Source organism: Rutidosis leptorrhynchoides, chromosome 7, assembly GCF_046630445.1.
Source record: "Rutidosis leptorrhynchoides isolate AG116_Rl617_1_P2 chromosome 7, CSIRO_AGI_Rlap_v1, whole genome shotgun sequence".
Classification (NCBI taxonomy): domain Eukaryota; kingdom Viridiplantae; phylum Streptophyta; class Magnoliopsida; order Asterales; family Asteraceae; genus Rutidosis; species Rutidosis leptorrhynchoides.
Window position 1 is genome coordinate 308989180 of NC_092339.1, and position 23542 is coordinate 309012721.

The following is a 23542-nucleotide window of genomic DNA, read 5'->3' on the forward strand; positions in this document are numbered from 1 at the left end:
CGAATTCCTGACCTTGCTCCGCATGGAAGGGTCAAGGGTCGTGGTTTCCTCCGAGTGCGTGCGTGTGCGACTAACCTCTAACCTGCGGTTCAAAAAAAAAAAAAAAACAATTCTTGATTTCTGACATGTGTAGTGTAGTAGTGTAGAATAATGCAAATGAGTATCATACTTAATCTCGGGCTGGAAAAAGTTGAATGTATCCGTATTCGTAAAAAATCAATATTCAGATTTTAAGTGTTGGCAATATTGACACATCCTTTGTTAAGTAAGTATTTAGTTACTACTCAATGTACATGAAACAGAAAACTAGGACACCTAATGCTCTCCCCAGCTTTTAAAAAGTAAATATGGGTTTATGCTTCATTCAAATTAATCATACAGTTTCGGGTAAAAGTAATCTAAGAATCAAGCATAAACCCATGTTTACTTTGTTGTTTTTATCCATCTTTGTTAATTTGTTACACTGACATTCACAAGTTGACCTAATTTTTTATCATTATTTATTTTATTTTTTTTCTTTCTAAAAGCAACCTTTTTTATCCATCTTATCCTCATAACTCTAAATTCGGTCAAATTGTATAATATTTGTAAAAAAACATAATAGAAACAGTGTTCAATCTTCACCGAGTGAAACATCTAAGTAGAGAATATCCTCTCTCAATATTCTATGAATACCTCCAGCCAATAAATAGGTTAAAAAAATAAAAAATAAATAAAAGTATGAGACGTCATGAAAATGATAGAATCAAATTTAATGGGTTTTAAACCTACCTGAATTTTAATTTGAGCTCTAAGTGACATTCAAGTGGCCATTTAACATATTACAAAGCAAAATAACTCGGGATGATAGATTTGTCAACTCGTACTTGTAAGACTATTTGTAGTGGTTGGGGGCGTGGGTTACTTTTTGTACTTTTTTGATGACTAGGACGTGTGGGTTGTTTTGTGGAGTAGTGGTGTGTGGGTTTTTGGTGTGGGTTGTGAGTATTGTGATGATGTGTTAAAATATAATTGGGTTAAATATTAAAAAGGGTATAAAATAATATTTTAAATTAATAAAAAATTAAAAAAATTGCAAGCCACACCGTTGCCAATCCCGTTGGATTCCCAGGAACGCTCCATCTTTTTGGTTGTGCGACGCCTTGATATGGCTAGAAGGGGGCGGCGCCGGGTGCCATGTTAACCCCCCCCACGCCGTTGCACTACACCGCTACAAGCGGTCTAACAGTGAGATCACTCATGTTGGCAATGTACTGATTGAAGTCCGAAATCCTATCACGGTGCGACTTATACCGTCTTTGTTTAATAGAAAGTAAACATTTTGAAAAGTAACAGTTCTTCATATACTTTGAATTTTTATAATGAAAAAGTAAACATTTTGAACATGGTATATAAAATTTTATCACTGATATAAACCAAACACACCCTTATACTTCTTTTTTAGAAAAAACTCCTTTTTTTAATACTATTTATCTCTTTGAATATACTCCCTTCTTCTTAAAAAGAAAAAACTTTCATGGTGTGACTTTTGAGGTATTTGTTATCAAATTTGACTTTAAGTATATATTTATTTGTATGTGTTAGTCAGAGGTGTTTGATATATTCTTGATAGTGTTGATGGGTTTTGTAAGGATATGAAAGAACTATAGAGAAGTTAGAAAAATAAGTGATATTGATGATAATAATACTAGCAACTAGTTCAACCACTTACAACATGTGAGAGATGTTGTTTTATGTAGTAGCAACCTCCCAAGTTACATGGGATGGTAAATAACATAATTACTATGGTAACTAGCCTATTAAAATAATAAGTAAGCTAACTATTACATTAAAAAGACTAAAATCACATGCCACATATTATCGACAATATCTATTGTAAACAGTATGATATAATATTTTATGAAAATTATATGAATGATTTCAGTTTTAAGTGTATTTTTCATCGGTATAATTTTTATGGAGTAGTTTAAACAAAACAATTGAAAGTTAAAGTTGAAGTAAAATGACTTCGAAAAGTCAAATATTACAACTTTTTTGAAACGGAGAGAGTATATTATTATATTTAATATATAATTGTGGTATATCAACAACAATATTACAAAATTATTAAATAAAATGAAACAAATTTTAAACCAGTTCAAAAATTTTGATTTTTTTTTAAATTTGACCTCGGTTTGATGTATACATTTCCGTTGTATAAATATTTGTGGATTCGTTTCCTAGTTACCCAGCTGTACGTTGTGTATATATTAATCTATGCTTGAGTATATATATAATTCCATGGGTTTCAATTAGGTGGAAATCAATTAATTTAGGGGCGGTGAATGTTTATATAAATTGGGAAAGATGAAGATTAAAAGGGAATGGAAAAGATTGACGTAAATTAAAAATAAATAAATTAAAAGATTTTTTTGCGCCGGCAGTCTCTCGTTTGTAATGGAGAAAGAGTAAAAAGACGATTTTACCCTCACATGCAATGCACATGTCAAAGGTTAACGGCCAATTTAGACGGAAGGACGCGGATTGCAAAATTATGCAATTTAAAGGACTCAAAAATCCAAAAAAAAAAAACTTGAGGGGACTCGGATTGCAATTTCGTGTATAACTTAAGGACCACGGACAAAAAAAAGTCAAAAGAAAAAAAAAAAAAAAAAAAAAAAAAAAAAAACTCAATAGCTTGTCTTTCACAAGGTGTATTCTTTCCCCATTCGACATATACTACAATCGGAGATTGCTTCAATAGTTCGCCGGCACAGTTTCTCCGGCAACATCAGCATCGCCGATACACAATCTACTGGTATGTATTTGTATTTAATCTCTCTGATTCGCAATCTAGTTATAGGGATTTATTTTAATTTACGTTTGAAATTGAAAATTAGGGTTTTGATGTTGCAGTGAAAATGTCCGATTACGAAAATGTTGTTACCGGAAAGCTGAAATTGAAAGGTAAACCTCTTACCGTGAAAGAAGCTGCTGGTATTAAGAAAAAGAAGAAGAAGAAAAATACGATCTCAGAGTTATCTGGTCAAATCATTCAAACTATTGATAATGAAACTTCTCAAGGTAATTTGTGGATCATTATACTTTCTTAATTTCAACATTTTATGCTTAATTGAAGATTATTAGGGGCTGTTTGGCTTTGCTTGGCTTAGAGAAAAGGTGTGTTTGGGATTACTCACTACTAGAGTACTAGTCAAGGTTGAAAAAGACGCTAGACGGCGTCGAGACTGACACATATATAAATATATATACACATATTTTAAAGCCAAATTTTTTTTTTTTTTTTTGAAAGGCGATTTTTTTGTCATCAGTAGATCATTTTCAATGACCCTCATCATTTGCACATAACACACACGTTCGGGCGGAAACCCGAACCCGATCGACGGTACCCGGGAACACATCCATTCGGGCAGTGGTTCCGGGTAGAGGTCCGTGAACGAATCCGGTAAAACCTCCCTATAGGGTCAATATATACCACCATTATTAGTGTTCACTTGGTTTAAAGAAAATCATGTCATCCCTAAGGATCGAACCCATGACCTCTTCCTATCCCATGACACAAAGTACATAGGGAGAACTGTTGGCCTATGCTCGCAAGTTAATAAAAAAAAAAAAAAAAAACCTTTTTTGTTGATTAGTTTATACCTATAAGCGCTATTACCGTTAATATAATACAAAATAGATACACTAAATTACGTCAATTTTGATAGATTTGACTGACTTTTGACCGACTTCAACAAAATTTCCGACTTTTGACCGGCGTTATATGACCTTTCCCACCTTTGACCCAACTTTTCACCGTTGACCGACTTATTAGACTGCGAGACGGGGTCGAGACGGACTAGTCACTAAAACGTCGCATCGGGCGTCGCAACGGACGTTGTTTGCAACACTGCTACTAGTTAATCAATTTAAGAGAATAAGCTTAGGAATAAGCCAAAAAAATGTATATGTAATAAGCTTAGAAAATAAGCCCACCCAAACACGGGGCGTTTGGGTGTTGCTTATTTCGAAGGCTTATTGCTTACTTTTTGGGCTCATTAGCTTTTTAATAAGAAATGAGCCAAGTTTTTCGAGGCTTATTGGAAAGAGCTTAATAAAGAAGCTAAAACGACTAATTTAAGTATTTCGCTTATTTAAGTCAATGAGCTCAGATTGTTAAATTTGCAAGACATTGTAAATGAGCTTATCAGCTTTTTGGTATTCAACATACCCGTAATCCCTGAAACAAACTTAGCCAAATGTTTAATGTATCTTCTTTGTATGAATTGTAGTGTGTGTTTGGCCTGGTCATTGATAGATTTGACTATTTAAGCCAACCATTTATTAATCCATAATAACTCGGTCTAATAGGGCAATTCTTCAAATCATTGCATATTCTCATATTCATGAGTTATTAAAGTAATTATAATCGTTTTTTTTTTTTTTTTTTTTTTTTTTAAACATAATTGATACACCTTTGTCCCGATGGCAGTACGAGTTGCAAGAACTCTTTTTTTTAAATATAATTAAAATTGATGACATTTTTTTTAATCTATACGTGTAGGCATGGGAACGATGGCCGAGGAAGAGATAAACGAGGGGGAAAGTTCAAGAGGCGCTTCTTATGTTGATAGTATGACCCCTGCCGAAAGACGTTATATGGATCAAAGGCAGAAAATAGACATGCAAAAAATGGCCAAAACATCAAATAAGTCGCATCGTGACAGGATTTCGGACTTCAATCAGTATCTTGCCAACATGAGTGAGCATTATGACATCCCAAAAGTCGGTCCTGGCTGACATTTCAAGTTTCTGCAGGTCTTTTGATGTTGAGGTTGTGATTGTGGTATTTCGACTTGTTGACAGTTGACAATGAATCTATCGCTATGGGTTATTTAGCTTTGTAATCTGGTCTATAAATGGAATTTTAACACTGTTTCTATTATGTGTTTTTTATAGTACAATTACAATTTGACAAAGATCAGTGTCTAGCTAATTAACGGTTTGATTTGATAAATCCGACAAAGTAAACATGGGTTTATGCTTGATTTGAATTGATCATAGATTACCGTTACCCCAAAACTGTATGATTAATTTGAATTAAGTATAAACCCATGTTTACGTTTTGAAAACTGGGTTGTTCCAGGTACATTAATAAGTAACTGGAAGAAAACTTGTTGCAGTTCTACTCCATACAATGTTAACTTTTATTTCAGAGCTTTAAATTCCAGCACATAATACGAGCTATGTAATGAGATATATCAATTTCAAAACATACAAGAAAATTATGGAGTAAATTTCTTGTGTGGACCGGAACAAAAGTTGTTATTGAACAATTATTTATGGGAAGTGATATGTACACAACTATTTTTGTTATATACACAACCAATCATGCTTTATATGTTGTATATTACAACACTGTAAACCATAATTGATTGTGTACATAACAAAAATGGTTGTGTACATATCATCACCCATTATTTATAGATCATTTTCATGTTAGATGGTGTAGATTAAGTTAGAACAAAGGAACAAATGAAGTGTCAGTACCTTATTTATACTGATACTTAAAATCTGAATATTGATGCCTTACGACTGATGTCTATACATCTAACTTTTTCCAGCCCAATCTACAGAGTATGTTTGGTGAAACTAGTTGGTAACTTTTAACTGTTAGCTAGTAGGTTTTAGCTGGTAGTTAGTTTTTTATATATATTTAGTTGTTTGACAAAATAGATGAAATTGTTAAAATAAAAAGTAAAATGACAAAAAGTTAAACGCTAATTTTAGTAGTTTTTAGCTTTTAGTTTTTTTCCTCTCTAAAAAAACTTCAAGCTCTTTCAACCGAACAAAGCTTTTTATTTGATATTAGGTTTTTCATAAAAGCTAAAAGTTAAAAGTTTTAAAAAATTTGTTGCCAGACATAGCTTAAGTATGATATTAATTTGCATTTTGTGCAACATATGCACTACTACACTTCAGATATTAGGAGGTGATATTTTCAAATGCATAATTGATAGATCCACAACTATTTGATACAATCTTTTCAATTAATCTCAAATAACTTTTAACATAAAATTTATGGAGTTTATCATTTAAAGGTATAGGGTATGTTAGTAAATTTAAGTGAATCTTTTAAAAATGCATTTGGAAATATCATTGTCCATATCAATAAAAGCATGAATGCCAGTTATGAAACTTTATTGTTTGCTTTTTAGTTATATCAACAATTGGTGGTTTGAATTCGGACGAGATCGGAATTGAGTCTACCTTTTCATTTAAGGCTAAAGTGAATGGTGACATCAACAACAACAACAACATTGGTGCTTGATTGTGTTTGGTCTTGTTCTACCATCATTTAGATGGTTTGTATTTGTATCGCTTTCTTCGTATGTACTCATTTGTTGCTTGTTAGGTTCTCGGCGATGCTCGGTTTTAGTTAGCATTAGGTCGATGCCTTTGTATGGTTTTGTTTTCTGTGTTCGAGCGTCGGCCGTTGTTCTCTTTTTGTCCGATCTTTGCGTTTTCACTCAAAATAAACATCAAAAAACTATGTTGCAAAACTATAACGCGTTTAAAAATTGTCGGTTTCTTTTCGAGATTAAGAATTGCTATATAGTTTTAGTTTTTTGCGCAAAAAAAAAAAAAAAGTTATATCAACAATTTTCTTTCATACTTGAGCTAAACCATCTTTGTCTTGTCTTTTCTTTTCTTTTTTGGCTTCATCTGTTGAAGTTCTGAAAAGTAAAATCCCCAAAACCTGTTTGTTGACCAACACCACTTTACTAGCCTGAATCCGAAATTACCAAAAACATGATTGTACAATTGTTTTCTGTGATTGTGTCTGTATTACCCTAGATATACTTCAATCCTGAAACGAATTTGTGAAGTCAATATCAAGTACCCTGATATCACAATAGTAACCGTGGAAACGAATTTGAGCTACAGTGACATTTCTTCACAAAAACATTCGGTATACTTCAAATTCTTTCTATGTTTGTGTGTTTTATGCTTAAAGATTACAGATTGAAGTGCGCTTAACATGTTTAAATCATGAAAATCAAAACTTTCTCATCATCAGAACATCAAAATTTGATCTTTATTCGATTAAACTTTTCAGTTCTTGAACATCGAATATACTTTTGTTCATCTGATTTTTGTATGATTTGTCATGTTATTGCTTGTTTGATGCTTGATTACATGTACTGACATGTAAACGACCAAAAGCCCTATCCCAATTTGTGATTTTAACATGAAATTTGGTAGATTAGACTTAGTTTAAAGCTTCAAACACTTAGAAAAATTTCAAGTATTTTGACATTTAATAAGTGAAAATAATTTTTTGCATTTTATTATATAGATAAAACACTTAAAAATGGAAAATGTGAAAACTTAAAAGGTACATAATAAGACCTAAAACATATAAATGTTTAATATATGTAAACAAATATGAAAATGTATATGTTATAATAAATTGTTTTTTTTAACAGCGATTGAGATCACCCGAGGGGACTAAACCACCCGGTAATAAATGTATGTGTTAATAAATTGTTTACATAATATTATTTTATGTCTTGTGTTTTTAATAAACAGAAAATGACTTCAAGCGCAAACAATCATTACATCCCGAAGAACCTCGACACCGTGTGTGACTACTGGTTAGCCATCTTGGAGAACCATGTACTTCACACTGCATTCACAAAAACTGCACAAGTTCCAAAACTACACTTGGAAGCTTTATATTGGTCAATAAAGTTTGTGGATGATTACTTCGAATTCCGTCTACACCAAGTTAACGGAAGATTTAGGATAACACTTGATGACTTCAAGACCTTGTTGAATCTACCAACGGTCGAAAACAGTGAACCTTTACCCGATCAAGCAACAATGATGAATGCCATCACAGATCTAGGCTACGATGGTGATCTTCGATTAGGGAAGTTCAATAAAAAGAATTTCGATGCTAGATGGTATGTTATATACACGCTTTTCAACAGGTGTTTACTGATGACACCAAGAGGTTTTGACTCCATTACAAACATAATGTTGAGAACATTCTACGCGTTCGTAAAGGGAAGTCATGTGGACTATGGAAAATTGTTATGGGAGATGGTCCAACAACAAGTCGAGAAACCAAAGCCGACTGAGGCTAAGTATAAGTATATTCCTTGTGAACGATTTTACTGTATTATGATTGAATATGCATTAACCTTGTGCAAGCAAGAAAATGTGCCGGTTCCCGACTTGTCCGGACAACCTTTTGTTGAGTTTTCCAAGGTGAAATACAACAACCCTAAGAGGCCAATCAGTGTTGACTCGGTCAGAATACCCGAACACCTTGTTCGATTAGTTCCAACAACCGACGAGCGAATTAGAAGTTATTTTAGAGAGATTGGACAAGATCTTCCGGCCCCGATACAACAACCAACGGTTGAACCCGTTCGGGTGCCTACCCAAAGATCTATCAAGAATCCTGGTGGGGGGTCATCGAAACTTAGGGGAGTTCTAAAAAGAACAAGACCAGAACGTAGTCAACCGGGTCAACCGTTAAAGAGGACTAAAACAGTTGAGGTCACAACATTATCTGACACCGTTAGTGACCACGAACCAATTTATCAAACCGCGCGGGTTGCCCAAACCGTGTCAAACACCAAAAGTGGAAACGAATCGAAACCGAAGGATAAACCTAGACAAAAGTCTGTTGGTCAACCTAAAACAAAAATAACGGGTATAAAAAAGGGAGTAAAGTCTCCCGCTAAGACCGAGAGGTCGATGTCCCGGCCAGATGTAGAGATTTCAAAAAGTCTTGAAAATACATCTTTATCATCGACTGAAAATCCTCCTGCGCCTCAACGACAAACATGTCAGGAAAAACATCACGAGGATGTTCTACCTCGAACAATTGGGGCCCACCATGACACTCATAAAGATTTATCAGATCCCCAAATGGATGATCTTGCAAGTCATAATGAACAAAGTTCAATAATAGGCGGTAATACAGTATCTTCCCACCCTGTATCTACTTCAATCAACATCAATGTTGTGTTAGATACAACTTGTGCATATCGCCCGGCGAAGTTGAGTCCGAAAAACGATTCTAGCATAATAACTAGAGCGAAAGCGGCCGCTTTGTCTCTACAGAATGAAACTGAAACTGAAAATAATACATCTACTAATGGTACACGACCCAAATCACCACCAATCATTACAAAACTACCCATATCACCACCTCGTGTTCCGCCACCACCAACGCAGACACCAACTGTTAATATGTCTCAGCATGAAACATGTAGAAGATCTGAAACAAACGTGTATGAAAAACCAGCATCACAACTTACATTTCAAGAAATAGAAGCTTTGTATATTGATCGTGCACTAACGATTGATAAAATTGATGAGCTTCGAGAAGCTGCTTTGCCAATACTTCAAAAAGCACATCAACGGTATCCCGATATTACTTGTCGACCAATGATTGGTCCACTTAAAGATAAGCATGATGGTTCTTGATTTTGATCCTTAGAATGTGTTGACACTTATTTTGGGGCTTCTACACAACAAAAGGCTTCAACTTTTGATAATGAAATTTCTGAAGGTAATTGTTGGCTCATTATACTTACATAATTTCAACATTTTATACTTAACTGAAGAGCTTTAAAAAAAAGAAAAGAAAAAAGAAAAAAAAAAAAAGAAGAAAAAAACTTAAATGAAGATTATCAGGGTCTGTTTTGCTTTGCTTGGCTTACTTTCAGGTAAAAGGGGTGTTTAGGATTAGTCACTACTTGTTAATAAATTTAGAGAATAAGTTTAGGAATAAGGCAAAAAAGATATATACTACGTACATAATAATATAATAAGCTTAAATGATTTGTAGTTATTTTGAAAGCTTAATGATACAACCAAGTTTAAGTTTTTCAACAACTTAAGTCAATGAGCTCATATTGTTAATATTTGCGAGACATTATAAATGAGCTTATTATCAGCTTTTTCATATTCGACAAGCTCTTAATACCTGAAACAAATGTAAATGTTTAATATACCTTCTTTGTATGAATTATGTTGTGTGTTTGGTTTGATCATTACTTATTTAAGAAACATGGATTTGACTATTTAAGTCAACCATTTAATCGATTATAATAATGAGGTGTAATATGACAATTGTTCAAATCATTGACAGTTTTGGGCAGACGTGCAAATCTAAATACGAGCCTTTTCAGTGTTATACTTCCTTTGTGGCTTGGTATGGTATTATGTTGACTTGAAGCTATCATTTAAACGCACACTTGCGTGTACTGAACTATGAAAGTATTTACAAGTTTGCATCCATTGGTTAGTGTTGTTATGCCACCATCTTTTTTTTCTCCTGTCCATAATGATTTAACTAGCTTTAGATTTTATGTTTTCTTAACAAAATTGATGACACCTTTGGCCTGATTGATTGCAGTACGAGTTGCAAGAACCTTCTTTTTAATCTAACTAAATGATTGTGATATGTGATATATGTATATGTGTGTATATATGTGTAGGCATGGTATGATCAATGGCTGAGGAGGAAACAAACGATGGTATGATCATTTGTTTACAACATGTCGAGTCATTATCCAACATGGATTGGTTTATTCTCATGGTGGAACATCAAATGTTCTAAGCGCGGCAAATTTCGATGTGGGATCAAAAGATCGGAATGAGGTGTTCCTTGCGACTAGGTATGTCGTTAATTTGGAAATGGCGTAATTAATTGGTAAATTGCACGGTTGAGCAAATAAGACCAATCTTAAATGAGGATGTTTTAGCAAGCTTGAAAGTGTTGGTCCACCTTTGGCTTTCAAAAAGAGGCTCGAAGATCTCTTCTGAGTTCGAGTCTTGGCGTAAAGACCCCAAATTGTCCCGGTTTTTATAGGCGTATCATTGTATTTAGGTGTTTTTCAGAGTATGTTATTTTGTTTTGGCTCGTTCCTTATGAGCTTTTGGTGTTTGTATGGCCTTTTGCCTTGGTGTTTGGAGTAATAAAATTGTTTGCTTTCAAAAAAGAAGTTCAGAGAGGTGCTTCTGGAATCTTTGGAGCTTTTATTTTCAATTGGTTATTGAGTAGATATACAAAAGCTAAGTTGGCCTTCATTGCTCCAAAAGCCTATACTTTCCTTGTAGTTTTTTCTAGCTCCTCGCCGGTATATATTCTGATTTTTCTGTTAGTCGTGCTTATGAAAGCATTCGACGTACAAAGCAGATTGTCCCTTGGTGGTTTTCGAATTGTATTCCCCGGCATGCGTTTGTGCCATGGCTTGTTATGGGACAAAAATTAAAAACCCAAGATATAAAGTCGTGGGAGCTGCATCAAGGTCAAGCTCTAGGGTGTCCATTGTGTTCGGGTTGCCAGGATTCGCATAGCCATTTATTTTTTTGTATGTGAGTTCTCTAAATATGTTTGGAAGATGGTTCAATCCTATGCTCCGAGTCTTATTAGCTTTGAGTGGTCATATGTTGTGCAAGAGATTAGGGTGTTAGCTAAGCAAAGTGTTTCGGCTCTAGTTGCTAAGTTGTTATTTGCCGTTGCGGTTTACTATATTTGGCAAGAGAGAAACAATATATTATTCAAAAATAAGAGAAGAGCTGCAGGGCGCGTGTTTGAGATTGTGTATTCTACGATTCTGTTGTAGCTTATAGCAGTCCGTTTAAAAGATTTTCATCAGATTAAGTGTTTTAGAATTACATGGAAACTTGAATGATTTGTGTGGTCTTTATGTTTTGCTTCCTGGTCATTTTACATGTTTTTTTTGTTAAGAAAAGAGAAAAGGACAAAATAGTCTATTAAACAACAAAAGTCCATCGGTATCCCAACTAGCCTAATACAAGTCGGTTGATTAAAAGAAAGATATCAATCAATCGCACATACATATAATTCCCTTTCCCTTTGATATTTATATAATATATAATATATATATATATATATAATATATAATATAATATAATAATTAATAATATATAATATAGGAGGTGATATTCACACACCACTTTTTGATTCATACGCACTTTTTATCATACAACTTACAATTATATCCTTAAATTCATCTAGGGAGTTAAACCACTATTATTTTAAGTAAGGACATATTAGTAAATTAGATGTGTATGGATCAAAAACTGGTGTGTGAGTATCATCTCCCATATAATATAGTAATAAAAATAAATATAATAATATAAATATAATAATATAACAAGAAGACCCAATACACATAAGTGGTGTATGGGGAGGTGAGATTTAGACAATCCTTCCCCTATCCGAGAATAAAGTCCAGTCATTTCTCCACCTAGAGTGAAATCATTCTAAAAAAGGAGAGAAACTTATCTCTCTCTCTATTCGACGGATAGAGTGATTGCTTTCGAGTGGACCTCCGGCCAATAAGTAGGAAAAAAAATTTAAAAAATAAAATTAATTTAAAAAAATAATAATAAAAAAATAAAATAAAATAAAATAAAATAATAAGACGCCATGAAAATGGTAAAATCAAATTTCCATGGGTTTTAAATTCTGCCTGAAATTTACTTTAGGCTCTAAGAGTCAGTCAAGTCGCCAATAAATCGACGCTTGTTGTCTGTATAATAATAATAATAATAATAATAATAATTTCGGGGAGACTTACCGATGTGTGTTGTGCTACCGGTTGGGTGTTCCATTGTTTTCTATCTCGACGGCATGCTCTGCCTGTTCAAGGGTTTTTACTGGGGATATTTTCGGGGATCACGCGGTGTCTTGTACTGGTATGGTGGGTATTAAGCATCGACATAATGTTGTTCGGGATTCCCTTGTTGATGTTTGTTATCCATCTGGGATTTCAGCGAGAAAGGAGGTTGACATTGGGTTGTCTGAAGGGAACGACAGGGCCCTCAGACATGCAGATGTGTTACTTTATTCATGGGATTGTGGTCGCGATGTTTGTGTTGACTTGACAGGGTCTTCTCCTTTGACACAGTCTGCGCTTTCTGACTTTGTCCCTGGACGTGCTGTGGTTGATGCGGCTCGTCGGAAGCGGGTCAAGTACGAATCTAGCTGTCAGGCGATTGGTTATGGTTTCATTCCTTTCTCATTTTCTTCACTTGGGGAATTAGAGAAGGAGGCTGTTTCTTTGCTAAAGCGGGTTCAGAAGTGTTCGATGGCGCAAGATATTGGTGCCGGTGCTGCTGCTCATATTTTTACTAGGATAGGTTTTGCTATTGCTAGAGGTGTGGGGGCCCAGATTGTCTCTAGGCTTCCCACTAATTTTTTGTAAGTTTTAAAACTTTTAAGTTTATTATTATAATAATAATAATAACAATAATAATAATTTGGTGTTGGTGTTTCTTCAGGTGGTGAGGCAATTCTTCATGCTGTGAATCGGTTGATTGAGGATCGTGGCTCTGATGTTGGCCTCTCTATGTTATTAGTTGATTTTCAAAATGCATTCAATCTAGTTGATCGTACGGTCATGTTGCGTGAAGTTCGCCGCCTTTGTCCGAGCATTTCTCGGTGGGTTGAATTTTGCTACTCTAATCCAGCCAGATTGTATTATGGGAACCACACCATATGGTCTTCTCAGGGGGTGCAACAGGGTGATCCCCTTGGTCCGCTGCTTTTTGCTTTGGTCTTACAACCCTTGGTTTCTAAAATCAGAGATAATTTTGAGGTTTGTCTTCAGGCGTGGTATTTGGATGATGGCACTATTATTGGGGACACTTTGGTGGTGGGGAAGGTTTTGCATTTGATTATGGAGGATGGGCCTCGTTTTGGGCTACATCTCAACGTGGAAAAAACAGAAATTTTCTGGCCTACGGAGGACCCTCGAAGCAGGCAAGTAGGTGTCTTTCCTCCTAATATTGCTCGACATTTAAATGGTGTTAAGTTGCTTGGGGCCCCCGCTGAAAGGACCCGTCCTAATCCATCTGGACAAAGTCACCAACAACTGGTTCCATTGCGATGATTGACTCCAAATACTGTCTTTAAAATGAGCAAATGCACAGCGGAATGTTTCTTTTATACTTGAGAATAAACATGCTTTCAAGTGTCAACCAAAAGGTTGGTGAGTTCATAAGTTTATCATAAAACAATAAAATTCATCATTTTGATAGACCACAAGATTTAAATCCTGCATGGTACAAATGGGCTCGAATCCTATACCCACCCGTAATGCACATGCGATATCTTTTAAATACAGTACACCTTTCTCGTGTACGAAACCATTTTTCATAATCTTAGTAACCGTACACATATCTTGTGCACAAAATAACATACACATAACCTGTGTATAAAATCATTCTCTCGATACATAACATTCATATCAATTGGTGACAATTATCATGTCCACATAATTCAATGGTGGCAATTATCATGTCCACATAATTCAATGGTGGCAATTATCATATCCACATAATTCAACAATAATCCACAGAACTTCTGTCTGCATAATAATTCATTCGAGGAATGTTTTGCTTGTGTCTATCTCGTCAAACATTTATAAAAGCATTTCATGTATTCGCAGTTCAAAATATATTTCAACAGCATTTAATAAAGCAGTTGTAAAAACAGCGCATGTATTCTCAGTTCCAAAAATGTAAAGAGTAAAAGGGAGCAAATGAACTCACGCATATAAATATTGTAAAACAGTCTTTAAAACAGTGCATGTATTCTCAGCCCAAAAATATAAAGAGTAAAAGGGAGCAAATGAACTCACCATACTGTATTTTGTAGTAAAAATACATATGACGTCATTTAACAAGTGTGTAGGGTTGACCTCGGATTCACGAACCTATATCATTTATGTATATATTAACACCCATATTGTAATCGAACAAATTTATATCATTTTTATGTTAATAACCTATATGTTTTCATATATTCAATTTTTATGTATTTAAAATAAATAAAAAATATAAATTTTGTTATGTAATGTGTATCAAATATATTTTTGTATATATTTATATTACAATAATACTAAAATAATATTAGTAATGATAAAAATAATAATAATGATAATAGAGTTAAAATTTATACTTTTAGTATTAATAATAAAGATGGTAACTTTAGTAAAAATGATACTTTTAATTAAAATGTTAATTTTAATAATAATGAACACTAATAATAATAACTATAAAAATAATAATTTTACTAATAATAATAATGATACTTTTAGTAACACTAGAAATTTTATGAAAAGATAAGTTTAATAATAATGATACTACTAATAGTTTTACTAATATCAATAATCCTAATCATATTACTAATAACTCTTACTCTAATACTAGTTATAATAATAATAATAATAATAATAATAATAATAATAATAATAATAATAATAATAATAATAATAATAATGATTATAATAATACGAAATAATAATACTTGATAATAATAATAATAATAATAATAATCATAACATTCTTAATAATTAACAATAATAATAATAATAATATAATAATAATAATAATAATAATAATAATAATAATAATAATAATAAGAAGACAATAAAATTACTACCTCACATAAAATAGCCTTCAAAAAGAATGAAATGGCATTGCCCGGACTCGAACCCACAACCTCTCGCTTAACCAAAACACCCCTTAACCAATCCGCTATCTCAGTTTTTCTGTTTAATACCCTAAACTAAATCTATATATGTAGTGACCCGAACTTTTCCATGTTTATATATATTAATTGAGATTGATATTTACATGATTAAATGTTTCCAACATGTTAAGCAATCAAACTTGTTAAGACTTGATTAATTGAAATATGTTTCATATAGACAATTGACCACCCAAGTTGACCGGCGATTCACGAACGTTAAAACTTGTAAAAACGACATGACGATATATATATGGATGTACATATGGTTAACATGAGATTATGATAAGTAAGTATCTCCATAAGTATATTAACAATGAGTTATATACATATAAACAAGACTACTAACTTAAGGATTTCGAAACGAGACATATATGTAACGATTATCGTTGTAACGACATTTAAATGTATATATATCATATTAAGATATATTAATATATCATAATATCATGATAATATAATAATTTAACATCTCATTAGATATAATAAACAATGGGTTAACAACATTAATTGAGATCGTTAACTTAAAGGTTTCAAAACAACACTTACATGTAACGACTAACGATGACTTAACGACTCAGTTAAAATGTATATACATGTAGTGTATTTAGATGTATTAAAATACTTTTGGAAGACTTCAAGACATATATCAAAACACTCATACTTAACGAAAATGGTTACAGTTACTTTTCCATTCTTTTCTTTCATCAAGAATTCTAGTCGTATTCTTACCTGTATTATACACAGCTTCAAAACGTACTTACTATGAGTATATACCAATAGGAACTAGCATGGGATTCCACTCTTGATTATGTCATGTATGACTAATCAATTTTAACTTCTACCATGAGCTAGTCAACTAACTAGAACTCCTTTTAACCCCACTCACCACTCACCAATTACCACTCATCATTGATAATGCTAAAAACGAACATATATTTCATAGCATTATTCCTCAAGAAAGACAAGCTTTTAGTTGCAATTGTTCTATTTACAAGTGATATTCGTTTAAATAATAAAAGGTGAAGACAAAAGACAGATTCGACGAATTGAAGACGCAAACGACCAAAAAGCTCAAAAGAACAAAAGACAATCAAAGAGGTTCCAATTATTGATAAGAAACGTCTCGAAATTACAAGAGTACAAGATTCAAAACGCAAAGTACAAGATATTAAATTGTACGCAAGGACGTTCGAAAATCCGGAACCGGGACCAGAGTCAACTCTCAACGCTCGACGCAACGGACTAAAAATTACAAGTCAACTATGCACATAAATATAATATAATATTTAAATAATTCTTATAATTATTTATATATTATAATAAATAATAAAAACTGTAACGACCCGGAAATTTCTGACCAAATTTAAACTATAATCTTTATATGGTTCCGCCACGATAAGAAAAATCTGTAATGTGGAGTCTAGAAAAGTTTGAAATCTATATTTAGGTGATCAATTACCCTTTGACTAATTTCCGACGATTCACGAACAAGTGTGTATAAGTAAATATATAGATATGTATATAATAACTGAAAATATTGAAATACCATTTAATCGTTAGAACTTAAAATGTAAAATGAAAAACGATATAATTAAATGAATCTATATGAATATTTAATGTATATTAAATATTAATATTAAATGATTGTAACTAATTAATTACCAAATTTTTATAGCTTAATGACTAAAATAAATATCTATATTTATTGTAAAAGTGTGAGATTTTCTGAGTACTTTTTATCCACCACTGATTAGCAACGGACCAGGAATTAATATCCTAAATTTTATGTCAACGGATGATTTTACTGCAAAAGTTATTTTAATTTCAAATTTGATTATTATATTATTATTAATATTAATAATATTATATATATATATATATTTTTTTTTGTATCAATTGAATCCGTGATTCAACATTGTTTAAAGATTATTATTTGGAATACACTGTACTTGATATTTTTTTTCATTATCATTAACAGATTATAGATATATAATGTACATCTTCACACTCTCCCTCATCTGCACACTCTCCCTTCTTCTTCTCCTTATTTGATAAACGCCACCCCTTTACAAAACATGTACCACCCATATCACTACCATCATCAATCTCACCAACTATCATCACAACCGTGTTCTGCAACAAAGACAACCACCTCAGTTTCGTGTATTTTTCTCCATTTAAGCTAAATAACAAATCACCATTCATTTATGTACTCAATCAACTAAATGCTACTATCTACTTCTGTTTTCTGGCTATGATCGGGCACTTTAATCCACTAACAAACCCACTAGATCACCATCTTCAATTCCTTGAACTATCTTCCACCACCTTTGAAACACCAATACACCAACCATCGATACTACAACTGCTATTATTCTGTTTCCATTCAAATACTACCACAACCACCACTAAACCCATCCGTTTTGCAGCTGTGAAATACCCAACCCAACTCAAAGAACATCCAGGAAATTCCTACTGTTTCTGTTACGAATCTAAACTATCATCATCATCACTCACTCAACCATCATAAAACACTTGTTTTGTAATTCAAAAACCTACTGCAGCTACTCGTTGTTAATGTTCCCGTCATTCGAAATCATCAAACAGAAACTCACATGAATTGTTTGCCTTCGTTCTCTTGTTTCTACTGTTACGTTCGATCAACCTCAAACCAACGAACCTTTATTGATTTTCCAGTTCATCCGATTATTAAACCACCACCTCAAACCACCGACACCCTTACCACATCGCTACTCTCTTTCTTCTCTCTCTCATAAAAACCGAACGACAAATCATCAAACACCATCCTCCCCGTTTGAACCTCCCCACAGCTTCATCTATCGAAACCACCCCATTGTTCAACCATCCAGAAACCTCTCATGAAATTCTCGGTTTATTGCAATTCTTCTTCTGTCTCTACTGTTACAGCAACTGTTTCTACAACTGCCTTTTTGTTAACAATTGTAACGATGATAAAGATACTGGATTAGGGAAAAGATAAGGAAAGTGTACATGGATTGATAAAGACTTTGGTCTACCGAATAAAAAAAAAGAAAAAAGAAATGTTTGGGTTCCTTTCATAAAGTAATTATAAAGTAATTAGGTGGATTAGATGATAAGTGATGATGAACTTTACAGCTATTAGTGGTCCACTTTTGCATAAAATCAAGGAAACGAAACACAGAATGCATATAGCCGTATTTTTCTTGAGACTTTCTTTTGGGCCGAGAGCCACTGTTGGGCCATGAGCCACTGTTGGACCGAAATATAGTTGGGCCGAGGTTTTAACTCAGTTGGGCCGAAAAGGAAGTTGGGTCGAGGGCAAGGAAGACATAGAACCGGACTTACGGGTTAAAACAATTTTCGTATGGGATATTGTTAGATAAAAAGGAATGGATGAGTGGTTTAGATTGTTGTGTGTTAAGCAAGAGGTCTCAAGTTCGATCCCGGGCTTGGGCATTTTGTTATTTTTTTTGAGATTTCAAAGGTTCGTGAATCCGAGGCCAACCTTATACTTGATCAACGAGGTTATATGTATTTTTACTACAAAATACATTAGGTGAGTATATAGTCCCTTTTAAACTTTAAATATTTTTGGGCTGAGAATACATGCGCTGTTTTTATAAATGATTTACGTTATGGACACAAGTAATTAAAAATGATATTCTGCAGATTGATGTGCTAGGTAATTTAGTTATATGTTATAATAGCATGTAAGCGCGAATCCTAAAGATAGATCTATCGGGTTTAACACCCCCATCCAGTAGGCTGCACTAGACATAAGAACTAGTGGGCGGATGTTTAGTACTTCGAGGATTATTTATACACTTGCGAGTGTACATATCTATCTTTGCGAAGATGACTTATTATATTATTGTTAAGGTTGGTTACTGAGGCCTCAACATAAGCAGAATGATTTTATACACTTGCGAGTGTATTATATTTTTATATATGAGATCTTGTGGTCCATAGTTATAACGCTGCTAGCATCAAACCTATATATCTCACCAACTTTATGTTGACTTTTTAAAGCATGTTATTCTCAGGTACGAATTAAGTCTTCCGCTGTGCATTTGCTCATTTTAAGGACATTACTTGGAGTCGATCATCGCAATGGGACCAACTGTTGAAGACGTCGTCCGGGAGGATTAGTTTCGGATTCTTACAGTTGGTATCAGAGCGTTGGTCTTAGTGAACCAGGTCTTGCATTAGTGTGTCTAACTGGTAGTTGTTAGGATACATTAGTAAGTCTGGACTTTGACCGTGTCTGCCTGTCAAAAGTTTTGCTTATCATTTCTAGTCGGAAATCATCTGCTTATCATCCATAGGAAATTGCCTGCCTATCATTCTCAAGTCTAGACACGCTCTACTGCATTTAGTGCATTGATAGTGTATAGACGAAATTCATATCTTAGCGTATCTGATAATTTCTATCTTGGCGTATCTGTAGATTTGCCTGATATATGCCGTAACATCCTTTGTAGCCTACGAAATCTTTAGTATTACATATAGATATTCTATATAGTTAAAGTATCATCCGATATCTGAAAATCATTCCACATCGAAAATCTTTTCCATCCACCAAGTTGCCTCTTGGCGATGAACCTGAAACGCTTACCGGTGAACCTGTTCGAGAAACCATTTACCCTCTCATTTCTAGAGTATCCCGTTACGATTATACATTATCCTATATTTCGAATCTTACTCACCCGCTCGTTTCAATCGTCAAACATTCCGACATAATATCAGAAGTTAACGAACTACGTGCTCGAGTAATGGTTTTGGAGAATCTGGTGCGGAGGATTACAAATACCAGCAGTAGCACCAGCAGAATAATCCGTATTATCGTCATCAACGCCGACAATACTCTTAACACCCCAATCACGTCGTAAATCTCAACATCACGATCTGTACCTCGGATACCAACATCACATGCCTCAATATTAACATCTGTACTTCGAATATGATCTTCGTGCTACATATCGTTCTACATCGATTACCTTCGCTTTACGTAACGTTCTACCTCATATATCTTCGTTCGACATGGTGATTATGAAATCTCTAATGTTTTAGAGATCATGTAATTCAGTATTAACGATAAAACAAATGAGTTTAATATCTTATTGACTCATTAAATCCAAGATTACATCCGATGAAAATATATATGCAAGTATATTTTCATAAATATCGTAATTAAGAATTCTCTCGTACAAACTGTTAATGATGAAAATATTTTAACGGGTGGGTAGTACCCGAGGAATATTTGGATTTCACATTAATAAGTTACACTGTACATTTTTCGAATCTGATTCAACGGTCATATGCTATCCTACTTACAATCACCGATATACGTATCCGTTCATTCCAGATTAATCATTTCCATTTAAATTTCATATTTGGATTTTACCTACCCGAATCCAACAAGTGGCATAAAGAAGAAATATTGGACAAATTAAAAATTGCTAGAAACACACGAATTAATTAATTAAAATCTGTTAAGGATTCCACGCTAACTGTTCCGGCTAACTGTTCCCAGCTAACTGATTAACATTTAATTTATCGCAATTTACATTCTCGCAATTTTATTTATTGTTATTTAATTTCCGCACATTAAATAACGGGACACGTATACAAGGTTTCGACCTATCATATTGACCCATCTATATATATATTTCGGAACAACCGTAGACACTCTATATGTGAAGGTGGGAGTTGGCTATACAGGGTCGGAGTTGATTCCAAAATATATATATACTTTGAGTTGTGATCGACACCGAGACCGGTACACGGGTCACGATACGTATTAAGTAATTCGAATATTATATATATCTAATTTATATATGAATCTATTGAACCATTGGACAATCAGACTATTAGACTGCTAATTTTGGACAATTAAAATGGGTTAAAATGTTGATTATAACATATGAAACTAAACTAATCTTCAAGTTTGCCACTTGATTTCATCTTAAACCTCCTTTGTACCTCGACAATTACAATTCGCATTCACAACTTTTCATGATTCTTGAAAACGTCTCGATCGAGAAGTTGAACCAGCCGCACCTCGTCTACGGAAGAAAGATTTATGCATACACTTATGCACATGAAAAACTTTCGAAACTGAAGTTATAGTTAAAACATATCCGCGTTGAATTCTTTATCATTCATTAGCCAAAAACAACCATACGATTCCTTTTCAAGAAACTAATTTTGTCACAGCTCCACTTCGACTTCTCAGTGAGACCACTCTTATTATAACCTCAATATTTATACCTTGTCCTTTCGCCATCGTTACCGGAGAACCTTTTATCCCACGACATCATCAGCAGATATACCAACAGCTCGTCATCTCTTCGGCAAAATCCGCAATTAGTATTTTGAAATTCTCGCAGAACTTCTCCAGTTATACCTACAATGTCTATCCCTAAGAATTTCATACTCCAAATGTGAAGTTCTGGAAAACATCTTGAACGATAAATAACTTTTGAAATGCTGATGAAGCAGCAAAAACTGTAAACGACTTTAACAGTCAAAAGTTTGACGATAAAGTTGACAAATCGAGAAACTAAACCCGACTTCAAAGGATCCAAATGATTCCGTACCTGTTGAAATTATTAGAAAACACCTTACCTCTCATTCTAAACCTTCGTAGACAAATTTTCCTCGTTATCCATCAATGATAGAAAATTTACGATATCATCGTGCCTTTCATTATAAATATCCTCAATATTTCTGAAGATATTTATCTCCCCGTAATATCTGTGTTACAACATAAAAGAAACTGTGTTAGTTTCTAAATTCTAAAACCTCTGAAGTTAAAATATGAATGTTTTGAAGTAGTGTTGGGAACTGATGCATGAATTAGTATAATATAATGAAACTTGATCAACTTCATTATATTACAATAAGTCATGTTGAGTTTCTAATGAAGCATGATGATTCCCAGTACCGTCATCATGAGCCATGTTACACGGCTCTTACATTCTATCCAATTCCGAAACGTATTAGGAACATATCATCTTGATAAGTTCTATCTTCCTGGACATTCTGGTAATTTGACAAATTAAAATTGTGCCATTACCATTTCTTTCTAAGAACATTAGCTATATTCATTCCGAATTTCATACCTACAAATTCCGGACCATTACTCGCTTGACTCGAAGTCGGGAAGAGAAAACAAAAGCATGAGGCTCCGAAAAATAGGGGAAAATATAAAACTCAACAACCACCCAGGATCTACAAACCGTGTATATCGATGCAGATAGCAATATAGAGACACGGGAGAACTAGAAACACTATAAACACAAGAGTATAGTAGAAGGAAATAGATTCTTCTGGAGGTAGATGAAAAAGGAGAATGACAGATGTGAAAATTAGAAGTATAACAAGAATTAGAATGGGATGGAGCATTTCAAGGAATACTTTAAGGTATAAATTAAGGAGAAAAAGTAAAAGATGTGAGTTGCGAAAAATAAGGAAAATGAAGGGTGGATTTATAGAGAAATATCCGACAGAGAAACCAAAACAGATTTCCATATTAAATCAAAGAAGATTCTGATCGCTGAAGAACCAAATCTTGTTATGTAAGATTTTCTTTGAATCCCTTAAAATCCGAAAATCAATCCTAATCACGTCATCGGTTAAAAACAATTCCATATTTACTCATATCACTCTTTTGTGATAGCTTCACTCGTGCGCTTCACATGATCGAATCGTTTTATCCATATCTTCCAATAATGATAAAACTCTATTATTACCTCATATTCATCATGAAAACATTCCTATTGTTATTTATGACAACCTCTACCAAATTTCGGGGACGAAATTTCTTTAACGGGTGGGTACTGTAACGACCCGGAAATTTCCGACCAAATTTAAACTATAATCTTTATATGGTTCCGCCACGATAAGAAAAATCTGTAATGTGGAGTCTAGAAAAGTTTGAAATCTATATTTAGGTGATCAATT

At 33.6% G+C, this 23542-nt stretch overlaps 2 protein-coding genes across 3 annotated transcripts; both read left to right on the top strand.

Moving 5' to 3' along the window:
• The first annotated feature begins 2659 nt into the window (after positions 1-2659).
• On the top strand, positions 2660-4925 carry LOC139858647 (uncharacterized). Of its 2 annotated transcripts, none has more exons than XM_071847477.1 (3): positions 2660-2797; positions 2896-3063; positions 4547-4925. In XM_071847477.1, exons 2-3 carry the CDS (start codon positions 2901-2903, stop codon positions 4780-4782), a joined length of 399 nt encoding a protein of 132 aa, XP_071703578.1. In that variant the 5' UTR covers positions 2660-2797; positions 2896-2900; the 3' UTR covers positions 4783-4925. The 2 variants fall into 2 exon arrangements, with proteins under 2 accessions (XP_071703578.1, XP_071703579.1); XM_071847478.1 differs by having other exon boundaries at positions 2674-2797; positions 2880-3063.
• Positions 4926-6716: 1791 nt separating this feature from the next.
• LOC139857646 (uncharacterized) lies at positions 6717-11636 on the top strand. Its single transcript, XM_071846465.1, has 4 exons — positions 6717-6955; positions 7576-9574; positions 10157-10308; positions 10506-11636. The coding sequence occupies exon 2, from the start codon at positions 7579-7581 to the stop codon at positions 9487-9489; it is 1911 nt and encodes a 636-aa protein (XP_071702566.1). The 5' UTR covers positions 6717-6955; positions 7576-7578; the 3' UTR covers positions 9490-9574; positions 10157-10308; positions 10506-11636.
• The last annotated feature ends 11906 nt before the right edge of the window (positions 11637-23542 follow it).